The sequence below is a fragment of the Eublepharis macularius genome, chromosome 8 (genome assembly GCF_028583425.1).
Source record: "Eublepharis macularius isolate TG4126 chromosome 8, MPM_Emac_v1.0, whole genome shotgun sequence".
NCBI classification, from domain to species: Eukaryota; Metazoa; Chordata; class Lepidosauria; order Squamata; family Eublepharidae; genus Eublepharis; species Eublepharis macularius.
In genome coordinates this window covers 87,412,543-87,426,023 of record NC_072797.1, presented here as the reverse complement: position 1 = coordinate 87,426,023, position 13,481 = coordinate 87,412,543, and the positions used below count along the sequence as shown (strand labels likewise).

The 13,481-nt window shown below is 38.7% G+C and overlaps 1 protein-coding gene across 1 annotated transcript in view; it reads right to left on the bottom strand.

Moving 5' to 3' along the window:
• The window catches only part of CNTNAP4 (contactin associated protein family member 4), a 358,424-nt gene that overhangs the window by 65,770 nt on the left and 279,173 nt on the right, over nucleotides 1-13,481 (bottom strand). Inside the window, exon 17 of the mRNA XM_054987581.1 lies at nucleotides 10,645-10,815. Coding sequence (XP_054843556.1) covers nucleotides 10,645-10,815 — 171 coding nt within the window. The remainder of the gene's footprint in view (nucleotides 1-10,644; nucleotides 10,816-13,481) is intronic.

The window sequence follows — 13,481 nt, the reverse complement described above, 5'->3', positions numbered from 1 at the left end:
CAAAACTTCAGTTCAAAGCAGACTTGAGAAAGATTGGAGAAAAGCCTGGGAAATCTTGAGAGGAGCATGATGCTGTGGAAGAGCAGGAAAAACACCTGCTTTACATCAGCATTAAACCTGGGGCAGATAACAGGTGTGGAAATCACCTGTATTTTTTGGTGTTATATCAGAGTAGAGATCTTAGAATAGTCTTCCAGGGGTTGAGAGAGCAATTGTGTGCCTGCTCCATCCTTTACTTTGTACCTTCATTGTGTTGCATTCTCTTCCCAAGCCCCAGAGGCACAGACACAGAGCCAATGTCCATGTAGAGCAAGGAAACAATGTTTTTTCTTGCACTGAAATCCCAGAGTATGATGAAGTTTTGTTTTTCTGCTGCTATAGGCAAAGAGTGCATGTGTTGAACATATATATTTCGAAGTAAAAAAAAAAAGTTGTGTCAAATAGTGCGTTCAGACTTGAGGTAAATCCAACAGCTCTTTATTTAGCAGGAACACAACAACAACAATAACTCAGACTGAACAGAAACCCTCAATATATATACAGCAGCTCCGCCCCAAGAATAACTGATAGCCAATGAGAACACATACTTTACAATACCATCATTTGCATAAACCATATACAATGTAACTTATTTACAGCTCAGTGATTGGTCTTCTTTATCTTATTACCCTAATAGGCTGCTATGCGTAATTAGTAACAAATGATAGCATAGCCTTAAGTTCTCTTGAAAGCTAGAGTTCGACCAATACATTACAAGTTATAATTAGTACCCCATAGTGAGAAGACTGACACGTCATTTAAAAAAACTAAGAACTAGATAAAATAAGTAGGATTTATTAAGACAATCAAGTGGCCATTTATCACTATGATAACAACATTAAGAACAGCTTTTAATTTTGTAAAATTAAAGGTACAACTAAGCTTTCTGAAAAGTCCATTTTTAATTTTTTTGCTTTTATTCCTCATCTAAAGTCTGTGGAATATAGTCTTGGTAGTCCTGGTTAGTTAGGAAACTATTTTGTGTCCACTCATTTGCTATTATATCATGCAGTTGATCACTGAGCCATTGCACTGAAAAGAGTTTCCAAGAGATATAGTTAAAAGAAAAAAAATATTTTGAAGTTTCCAAACAGAAGACAGAGAGAGATTAAAAATCACGAGGGATGCTACTTTATAAAATTTCAGTTGCACCTTTCAGACATTCCCTATAACTTGTTTACTTGAGAAATAGGTGGAAATCAATTATGTAGCATGGAGCAGAAATGCGACTCAAGAGTCACATTGAGCTCACTTTATAGATCTAAATAAGGGATGAGCTATATGTGACAGCATCTCTGTGTCCAGCATGGTACACTACCACTATTCTTAGGCTTGGATTTTTCTTCTTTAAAAAATACCACAGAGTCCTGATCCTGAAAGCCAACCTGAGAGCACCCCAGCTGGGCGGAGAACCCGGTGGTCTTCCTCTGGCTGAAGAGACGTGAAAAGAGCAGCGGGGGGGGGGGGGGGAGACAGGATCTCTAGTGGCAGTGGAGGTATGGGGCAATGCTTTCTGGGCAATGAGAGAGCAGTCAGGAGCAAAACTGGGGGCACTTCCATTGTCTGGAAGCAATGACTCTCACCTCCACTGTTACTGGGGCTCCTGTCTCTCCCTTTCCATGCTATTTTCAAGATTTCTCAGTGAAGGGAAGATTGCCTGGGTCTCCCAGTTGGGGCACCATCAGGTTGGGTTTCAGGATTGGGACCTTGTGATATTTTTGAAAGAAGAAAATCCCAGCCTTAAAATGGCAGCAGTGTCCCTGTGGTGGCATGAGGATGCCAGTACTTCTGGCTGAGCCCTGAGTAAATGTGCTGCCTGCTGCCTAATTAAGGAAATAGTTTTCCAATAACATTGTAAGCAGGACTCTTTTAATTATTGATTGCAGTAAATATCAGTTGCACAGGAAGTGCTTTGAAGAAAAGAGAAAAGGAGTTTAAGTGTAAAATACTCAATTTAAATCTATTTTCAGGGAGTAGGATTGCTTCACAATGAGGGAGAATCTACCCAGGAATAAATTCAGGGTAAACTTGGTGCACAAATTCAGTAAAAGTAAAATTCAGGCTTGGTGCACAAGCCTTGGTGCACAAAGTAAAATTCAGGCTTGGTGCACAAGTAAAATTCAGGCTTGGTGCACAAGCCTTCTGATGAAAGCAATCAGTCAAATATATATGGTTGTAACAGTAGCTGCAATAAAATGTATTTATGTGACTAGCTGAATTCTCTTTGCTGGATGAGAAAACCCTATAAGGGATCTTTCAATAATATGCCTTGTACACTGGTGTTCTGAAGCAATTATCACAGTTTAAAATATTAAATTATGTAATCATAAAAAATAAATAAAATGGGAGAAAAATGAGGGATCTTTCAATAATATGCTTTGTACACTGATGTTCTGAAGCAATTACCACAGTTTAAAATATTAAATTATGTAATCTTAAAAAAGTAATAAAATGGGAGAAAAATTAAAATTCAGAACTGCCCAAGGCTAGCTCGTAGTTTAGTTGCTTGACCAAAGTCTACACTCCAAATCAAAAGAAAATGGGTATTGGACACACAAAAATGTGAATTAGTGATCCAGTTTTAGATTTTAAGGTCTTCAGCGCAGCCCCCCCCCCCATGGCTCCTATTCAACAGGGTCTACTCACTGAGTAAATCAACTTTCTGAAGTTCAGATTTGATTGCTGGGAAGAAGAGAATATGAGAAAGAGCTGTGGTACTTGCCATTATGGATAGCTGAATCTATGGGATGTCTAACAGCCAAACTAGATGATACTGCATCCCCAAATCTGTTATACAGATGCAGCAGCACCATTTTAGAGCCTTTTTAAAAAAGCTTTTAAAAATCACCATGAGGACCCAGTACTGCTGGGCAGCACATCATGAGGGGATCGGGGGTCCAGTCCCACCTGCCATTTTTAAGATCCCAAACAGGCAGCAATTTTTGCCTGTTCAAAACTGTGTAGGGTGATAAGGAGCTCCTCAAAACGGCATGGGGAGAAGGTCTTAAATGGTGCCTGGTCCCAGTAGTGGACTTAGGGAAGCAGTATTACCTAGTTTGGCCCACATTGTTTTCTCTAAATACATGTCCTGAAACTGTGAAACTACCTGTGACTTTCTCTGAACTTGCAAAATGCCTTTTTATGACATACTGGCCTGGGTCATAAAATAAGCAACATTATTGAAGATATAAATCAGAAAAACAAATGGATCATAGTGTCTGAAAGGGATACACAAGGAAAGGCTTATGTCCACATTATTAAAGTTCTTACAAGGAAACTTTTTGAGGAGGCTTTCTGCAGTAGTAAACGGACACCAACAAAAAATGTGAAGTGCAACACAAAGAATTGAAGCCTAACAGCTCTATCTTAAATTCTTTCATTTGGAACTAAGGCCTATTTATGGATAGAGTTTACTCTTTATTCACATTCAAAGATGTGTGTAAACGTACATTTACCCAAAGGTAATGGATTATAAATCCTAGAGTGTGGAGCTTATCCTATGGAGCTCCACATGATTTGATCTTTTGCCAGTGTTGTTGAACTTCTTAGACATTTAAATAAGATTATCCAAAGCTTTGGCTGTGTCATCAGTATGTTGATGACACCTGTGACAAAATAACTTCATTACACAGTTTTATAAATGTTTTAGTTATTTTAAATACATTGCTTAGTTTTTTAATATGTAAAGATTAAGTTCTGTTGCATGCAATTATTATCCAGGAGTCTATGGGTTAGAAAGGAACTGATATAGGAAGAATTACATGGATAGCCCTGCAATAGGACTGTGCAAAATTAAACAAACAATCTGGAAATACACCTAGAAATTGCTGTTTTGTTTTGTTAAAGCAGCTTCCAGAACAGTGAACAAAATCCTGGAAACCATGTTATAACAACACATCTCCACCCAGAAGTTTGTGTGTTTCATTTTGGTCCATACCTCACAGGAGCAGGCAGGCACTGGGCTGCCATGGCTGCATCTTGTTTTCCTTAACAGCATTCCCCAATCAGATTCCAAGGAGAGAGAGCCTTTAACTCTATTGGTGGGAAGCAGGAATATGTGTAATGTGCATGAGTGTATTTTTTCTTTTTGTTGCTACGTGGGCAATGGCATTTCCCACCCCAGTCATGGGATGCAGTCTCACTTTTTGTCTGCTGTATCCCCGATTTTTCCCCCTGCGGACATACCCCGATGTTTTTTTAAGTTCGCTGCCGACTGGCAGCTGGCCCGCATTTTGCTAATGTGAACACTTTTGCCTCCTTTTTGCTTCTCTTCCCCCCCCTCTCCTTTTCCCTGGGAGCTGATTGGTTTGTGCAGAATTAACCACTCCCACCCTCCTCAGCTCTCTGAACTCCTTGTCCACCATTTTTTTTAGTAAAGCGAGCTGAGGGTCATAAGGCTGCTTCTTCGTTGGTTTCCTTCCTCCCGGTATGCATGCTGTTTTATTTTTTTTCAAAAGCCAGGAATGATTCCTAAGCTTGCTGCTAATTCCCTGCTAGCTTTAAAATCAAGGAAATTGTTAAATAGCTGCTTTCTCCTTCCTCCCTTAGGGTATGCACACACATTCTTTTTTTTTTTAAGACAAGAATGGGTTGCAACGTTGTAATGTTCCTGCACTTTCTTCCTGGCTTTAAAAGCCAGGAAAGGATTAAACGGCTGCTTTTCCCTCCCTCCCAGGCATGTTTCAGACTTTGCCAAAGAGGGGGAAAAAACCCAAGCATTTTGCACAGCCCTTTGGAAACAAGCCTCTGCTTCCTTGGAGGAGATTAATCGGCAGCATTTTAACCCTTTCCTGGCTTGATTTAAAAAAATGAGAGTGGTATATGTTTTCCCCCAGAACTCTGCCACCAATTGCCTCTCCGGTGGGCAGGGGACAGCCCAATCAGCAAAAAGGGGGGAAGGGTTCCAACATTGCAACGTTACTATGCATGCTCAATTTTTTAAAAAAAAGTGTGACGTGAATTGCAAGGCCCCAAAAGCCCAAAATTGCACCGAGGTTTTGAAATGAAGCACAGACACCAAATCGAAATTGCAGTGGACAGTGTGAAATGAACAGGTGCAATGCCGAAGCCACTGCGATCGGGGCGAATGCTCATAAATGGCGGTTTAAACCATAAGTGCGAAAAGGGCCTATGAATGGTTATCTCATTATCAGAAGTAACTGATTTCATTATCAGAAGCAAACTGATCCCATTATCAGAAGCCACTGATTGCATCTACTCCCCCTCCCCTCTCCACCTATATATCTGACCAGTTTCTTCTTGCCCTCCATGCATCTGATGAAGAGAACTGTGATTCTCGAAAGCTTATGCTACAGTAATAATAACAACAACAACATTCAATTTATATGCCGTCCTTCAGGACAACTTAATGCCCACTCAGAGCGGTTTACAAAGTATGCTACTGGACACTTTTCTATTAGAAACCAAAACATTCAAAAACCAGTGGGGAACAATTTAACCTTCCAGGACATTCAGATGCTGACTTAAAAGTAGCTGTTATCCTGCAGAAGAATTTCAAAGGGATATTCGAAAGAGAGATTGCTGAACTGCAACTGATAACACAGCTCAAGACAATGCATCCACCTGCACTGAATGGAGACATTGACTTCTTGTCTCATTACCAGTGCTAATTTCTCCACACCCACTACCCCTCTGCATACCCCACCCTATTCAATCAAGTCTGCCCTTGTTATTCACTGGCTGTTATTATTCGGCGTCTGCAATCACTCTACTCTCCAAGATATAAGGACAGATGGACCCACATTCTAGCTGTATCTGAAGAAGTTAATGATGGTTCACGAAAGCTCATACCCTACAACAAATTTTGTTAATCAATTTTAATGGTTCTAAAGGTTTGAATATTTTGTGTTTTTCTTCATAATTCATTGGGTTGGATCCAGACTAAACTAGGGGTGTGCATAAAAAAATTTGCTCAATCTGGATCTGGATATCAGGGATACCATAAAAATTCAGTATCCTTGAAATCCATGTCAGATTTTCTATTAGTGTAGCATAGTGGTTAAGTGGTTGATCTGTGAATCCTACTGGTGCCTGGAGCTCAGCAGATGGCATTGAGTAATCCACACCTCTCAGCCCCAGTTCCCCATCTGTACTATGGGGATAATAATAATACTGACTTTGTTCACAGCTCTGAGTGGAACACTAATCTGTCTAAAAGAGTGGTATATAACTGCAGTTACTATTAATCATGTTCAGAAGGATTAGAGAATCTTAAATTTATCTGGCTATTATTCCCTATGCTGAAAATTATCTGGGGTCTGGGGGTATTTTTTAAGCAACCACTACCAAATTAGCAGAGAACATACTTCCTCCTGTTCATCAAAGATCCTCTCCCCAAGTTTCAGGAAGATCGGTCCCAGGGTCCAATTCTATAGGCCACTGATCAAAGTGTCCCTAGCCAGTTTCCATTGTTTCCTATGGGAGAAACATTTTCAGGGCTTTCTAGGCAAAGAGAAACCTTAAGAAAAGGCAACCTCTGTCCAAAAGCCATTCCCAATGCAAATCCCACTCCTAATGCAAGCTGAACCAACAAAGCCCAATAGAACCAAACTACAGCAAGGGAACCAATGTCAAACCAGAGAACCCCAATGTCAAACAAGAGAACATGAGAGACTCCCAAATTGAAGCCCTGGAATTTAAAAGGCAGCCAGCGGTGGTTTGAAGGACTATTTCAGAGCTCTGGAAGGGGAGGAGGATGGCTGGAATGGAAAGCACAGCCGTCGCTTCATGGAGAAAAGCAGGCAGCAGCAGATGCAGAGCAACAGCTAATGGGACAACTGCAGTGGTGCAAAGAGCCTCAAAGCACTGCTAAGACAAATTCTGTAGCAGGAGAATAGTGCAAGACTGGTGGAGAACAGGAAGCAGCAGATAGGGAGCCTGGGAGAGGAACCAGACAGGAGCACGGGGAGCTGTTAGGGCATGGGTTCAGATGGTCTTGCCTCCCCCTCATGTCTGAATTTTTTTTTAAAAAAAAACCTAGCCTGCAGCAGCATTTGCTAGATTAAACTGAATAAACTTGCATTAATCCAGCCCATTGGTATCTGTCTTCCATTTCCAATATGGGAGCCTTTATTTTGAACCAACATGGGTGGATTTTGTTAGATAGGTACAAAAATGCTGGATCACCAACCACTATATTAAACTGCCAATATATACCCTATACTCCAACTTGTTGCAGATCCCCCTCATGTTGTTCTTCAGGGTTTCCTGTCCCCAGGAGCAGCATTTTGGAAAGCAAGGCAGGAAAGTTTTATTCTGCAATGAAAAAATTAGTCTGGATCCAACCCATTGTTTCTTTTTACAGAACCAGAGTATCTTGTTAACTTCCCATTCCTATCAGCCGTGTACTTGGGGATTGCAGAGAAAGTGACCAGTCCCTAAATAAATCTCCAATAACTATATAATGGGGCAAAGAAGTGTTAAGAAGCCAGAAGTAAAACAATACGGCACTCCCTTACTGGGCAAATTGTTTAAAATCCCTTCTTAGTGGGTGTTTATATCATGAAAGTAATGTTCTCTCCAAATTTCATGTTTCTTGGTCCACAGGTTTGGGCTGGGCATTGAGGAGTCAGAAAAAAATTCAGGGAAAAAACCCCACTGGTCATAACTAAAATAATGCAAGCATTGAATATGTCTTATTTTACTAAATTTCTCTGATTCACTGTTAACTTTCATACAATTTTATTCTTGTAAACTGCTTGCTTTGTTGGGAGGGATTAGTTCTCATAGTGAAACTATTAGATTAGTAGTATGGGAGGATGGTTCAGTGAAAAAGTTCAGATTTATTAAAGATTCTAATTGATGGCAGCAGCTGAAGTATAATGTAAGTGGGTCAGTGCTGGGAAGTAGTAGGACATTTGATACATCTGGAAGAATACTGATATTCTTCCAAATGCTATGGCTATAGCAGAATGTGGGGTTAACTGCTTTCATCAGGTGCCTGGACAAACACAAATGTAATATACCACAGCAGAGTCCTAGAACTGTGTTATAAAGAGATATAATATGAAGCAAAGAGGGCAAACATTAAAGATTTATAAAATGCAAAAGTGTTGTGAGAGCCAGTTTGTAGTAGTAGTAGTAGTAGTAGTAGTAGTAGTAATATTGTTGATTGTGTTTTGGATAATTCAAATAATAACAACAACAACAACAACATTCGATTTATATACTGCCCTTCAGGATGACTTAATGCCCACTCAGAGTGGTTTACAAAGCATGCCATTATTATCCACACGAAAAAAGACGGGGGTATGCTCTTCCCACTAGACCAAGGTAAGAAAAGGGGGAGGGAAGGCAGCGAAAACCATACTAAACAATTATGGAAAACTTTTTATATATGCTGGTAATAGTGTAATGTAAATACAAAATAAATTGCTTGTACAAAAATTAATTCCTCCAATTATTAGTCAAATGAACATATGTTGCAAGATAAATACAAGGTCAGAGACCTTGATCAAAAATAAATGTCCATATGTGGGTGGTACACTGGAAGGCTGAAGGTTCTGATGCAAACGCCAACGGGATTATGCCTGCATATTATTCCATTTCCCCCATTTCACAATTCATTGCTTCCTCAGGGTGTTAATCAGGTTCCACGCACAAAAGAAAAACTAGTCACACTCCAGTACCAAACCAACATGTCAAATCACAGCCACAATGGGAAGGGTCCGGCAGCACAATGACTCAGCTGAGGAAGCAATGAATTGTGAAACGGGGGAAATGGAATAATATGCAGGCATAATCCCATTGGCGTTTGCATCAGAACCTTCAGCCTTCCAGTGTATCACCCACATATGGACATTTATTTTGATCATCATGATTCTTCTGTATACATTGTGTTCTAAACCAACTTACTTTTGAGTTTATTGGCTATTCATCCTGGTACCTTGCACATTACTAATTGACATTCATTGTATTTATTGTATCCTTATTATTAATTGACATTTATTGTATTTATTGCATCCTTTTCATTGTATTTATTGCATTCTTTTGGTCTCTGGCCTTGTATTTATCTTGCAACATATGTTCATTTGACTAGTAATTGGAGGAATTAATTTTTGTACAAGCAATTTATTTTGTATTTACATTACACTATTACCAGCATATATAAAAAGTTTTCCATAATTGTTTAGTATGGTTTTCGCTGCCTTCCCTCTCCCTTTTCTTACCATTATTATCCACACAACAAAACACCCTTTTAGGTGGGTGGGGCTGAGAGAGATCCTTAAAGCTGTGACTGACCCAAGGTCACCCAGCTGGCTTCAAGTGAAGGAGTGGGGAATCAAACCCGGTTCTCCAGATTAGAGCCCCACGCTCTTAACCACTACATCAAACTGGCACCAAACTGTAGTAGTTAAGAGCATGGGACTCTAATCTGAAGAAATAGGTTAGATTCCCCACTCCTCCTCTTGAAGTCAGCTGGATGACCTTGGGTCAGTCACAGCTTCTAGGAGCTCTCTCAGTACCACCCACCTCACAGGGTGATTACTGTTGTGGGGATAATGATAACATACTTTGTAAACCACTCTGAATGGGTGTTAAGTCATCCTGAAGGGTGGTATATAAATAAAATGTTGTTGCTGTTGCTGTTGTTGCTGTTATTGTTGTTGTCTGAAATATTACAATGAACACCTTAGAAAGAGTGAGAAATTACTGCAGAATCCAAAGATAACTTTCCTAAGAGTAAGACCCACTGACTACATCTGAATAAAAATCTGAATACATCTGCTTAGGATGGCACCGTTAGTATTTTGTTGCAAGGGACTGAATTAGTAAGGTTGCATTTCCGTAATGATGGAGCCTTCCACTGAGGCAAGGACCATTTCTCAAGCTCAAGCTGATGGAGGGTTCCTTGTCCCAGAGATAGGCTCAGAATTAATTTCTAAATATCTTGCCTTATCCAGAGTTTATTAGTTCACAGGTTGCCACCATAGGAAACTATCAAAGGTGAGATACAACTTAGATGGGATAAATAAATTGCTTGGATCTCCCCTCCTCCACTTTTTAAAATAGTTCAGTAGCTTACTTAGATGTCTTTTCTAGTACCTGTTGCTATTTGCTGTGTCAGCCTTGAATTTCAAACACCAACATCTCATAAGGTTATCTTTGTAGCTTCTAAGTTTCTATACAGAAGTCCTAAAAAATTAAATATACAGTTGTTCTAGGGTTTCATGACTCTCTGTGGCAACTGCATGGTACTTTATGGCAGTACCAGAAGGCAATGCAATGATATTATTGTCTAATATGACACAATTTTAGGAAAAGATTCATGTAAGTGCCAGAGGCCGGCCATACAGACATCAGAGTCCCAGCAGGTATTCGTTAGGTCCCCAGCATTTATCCCTTTTGGACTGTCAATAGACTTTTCATAGTCTTTTGTAATACAGCCAGCCAGAAATGGGTAACCTGAGTTATATAACAAGAATGTTTCATCGTACTCAGCTGTGTTTTGCTAACTTAACTTCCAGACTCATCCCTCTAATTCTACTCAGTTTCAGTAATCTTCTCATTGTAAAGTTGTGCAGCATGAACAATCCAAACACTTGAACCAAACAGACAGAAAAATCTTAATTAGACAGGACTTACAAAGCAGTTCTATTCTTATGAAGTCTTTAATTCCAAGATTTTCTAAAAACACACCAGAGGAAGCAGTTGTCTTAAAGAAAAGTGACACATCTGCACTAAGTTCTCCATGAAAAGTAGGGAAGTGAAGATATGAGGCTTCAGTGTTGAAAGAGGCAGCATTCCAGAATTCTCCTAATTATTAAAAAAATAAATAAAACATTTTCACATTTTCTCTAGCCAAAGCAAAAAACTGCATTTTAACAATTGCTAGAAAGATTATAACTTCCCTTACTCTTATAACCATATGTAGTGCTCACTCCTGATCTCTATTAGTATTGTAATACATAAATAAAGATAATGTGTGTGTGTCCAGACATGCCAGTTAACTTTGATGGATAAAACAGCTTCAGTTTGTATTCCTGCAAAACTATGGTACCATTTTAGCTGTGAATACCACACTCTTCTCCCCATTCTATACACCAGGATCAGGCCATCAGACTGCTTCAGTGATATTACTGCCTGTCACTTTGTAAATAGCCTATTTCCTGTTTGGTGGTGGTGGAGAGTGCCATCAAGTCACAGTTGACTTATAGTGACCCCTGCTGGTGTTTTCAAGGCAAGAGACAAACAGAGGTGGTTTGCCATTTCCTGCCTCTGCATAGCAACCCTGGTCAGCCTTGGAGGTCACCCATCCAATTACTAACAAAGGTCAACTCTGCTAAGCTTCTAAGGTCAGGGTATTTCTTGTAAACATTGATTGTTGTTATAGATTTGTAACATAATTCATCTCCAAGGAGGATATGTTTGACATTACATGCTCATTTAAATATACTTTCTTATTTCTGCTAAATCATCACAATTGTATCTGTTACTTTCATAAGCTCTACTGCTTTCTAAATCATATTAGCCACGGGATTGACATTGTTATGTCAATCCAATAACAATTTGAGAAGCCAGCAAAGCCCACATAAGAGGAACACTGTGTCCAAAAAGAAAAAAAAAAGCTAAGTTGGAAGTGAAAGACAATTTAACCCAAAAACTGAAAAAAATTGGAACCAGACCACAAAAGAACAAGAGATAAAGGACAATGGGAAGAAAATAAGCAGCTAAAGGACCAAATAGCTTTATTGGTGGAAGAAGAAATTCAGAAATAACTGAAATATCTAAAACAAACACTTTGACGCTGTAAGTAAACCTGGAAGATATTTGGAATACTGTCTGAGAAAAGAGAGAGAGAAAATAAGGATACTGGGAATCAGGGAAGGCAATCAAGTAATCTATAGAGAGCAAGAAATGAAAGATCAAATCAGAGCTTTTTTCTCCAATCTTTACAAAGAAGAATCAACAAAAGAAGAAGAGATGGAGAAATATTTACAATAGACACCAATTAAAGAATTCACAACTGAGCACAGAAATCAAGCAATAACTATACAAGAGATAAACTCTGCAATCAAAAAGCTGAAGGCTGCAGCAAAGGCTCCAGGTATGGATGGATTCATGGCTGCTTATTACAGATCTTTTGACGTTATATTGGCTATTCCATGGACGTGGGCAAGAAGCTAACATAACTTTAACACAAAAAGAGGGAAATGATCCATTAATACCTCAATCATATAGGCCTGTCTCTTTTTAAATGTAGATTACAAGATATTTAAAACAATAATGGCTGAAAGATTAAGATTCATGAATGAAAATTCATTTCAGAAGTAATTCATGAAGCTCAAACAGGCTTTGTCCCGAAGAGGTATATGAAAGATAACATTAGATATCTCCTCAATTAGATATCTCCTCAAAACATTCAAGAAGAAATGGCAAAAAAAAACCCTGCATTTATGTTTCTGGATGCTGAAAAAGCATTTGATAATGTTTCTTGGAAGTTTCTTATGAAAGCACTGCAAAGAATGAATTGTGGGAATGAGTTTTTGAATTGGATCCAAAATATTTACACCAATCAGCAAGCTGCAATTTTAGTGAATGGTTCACTTATGAAGAAGATTAAAATAACAAAAGGAACACATCAGGGATGTCCAATATCACCATTACTGTTTATTATTGCATTGGAAAATCTGGCAGTGAGAATCAGATAAGACAGTAGAATTGCCGGAATAAAGAACGGGAAAGAGACATATAAAATGAAAAGCTACACAGATTATGTGGTCATATTCGTGATGAATCCACACACTTCCCTGACTTACGTAATGGAACAAATATCCAGTTCCAATTCCAATAACCTTTATTGGCATAGTGTACAAATCGATAAGAAAAGAACATGGCAGTACAGCACAATTTGCCAGTTTGTCAGCATGAGAGCAGAGTGAATTTCAGGTAATTGTGACTCAAACAGCTAATAATCAAAAACAATCTCCCTGCCCCAGGAACCCAATAATAATAATAATAATAATAATAATAATAATAATAATAATAATAATAATAATAATAATAATAATAATAATTTAAAACCCTCAGGTGTCATAATTGGCCTTCTCCCTTCAGTTTCTCCCCTTCCTGGAACAAATATCGAGATTTGGACACTACTCAGGATACAGGTGGAATAAAAAGAAAACAAAAATAATGCTACTTTTGATAACGACAGAGGAACAAGAAAAGATTGGAAAGATAACAGACTGTGCCACTACTACAAAGCCGATAAAATACTTAGGTATAAAAGTATCACCACAAAATAAGAATAGAATTGTCTATATCTTATAGACAATTATCAAAAAGTTTGTACAAGAATTATTGAAGATTTGCAGAGATGGCTAGGAAGAATTTGCGCTGTCAAAATGAATATCTTACCCCAACTGATTTTTTTATTTCAAATTATTCCAATTTATGTAAACCAAAATATTCTCAACAAG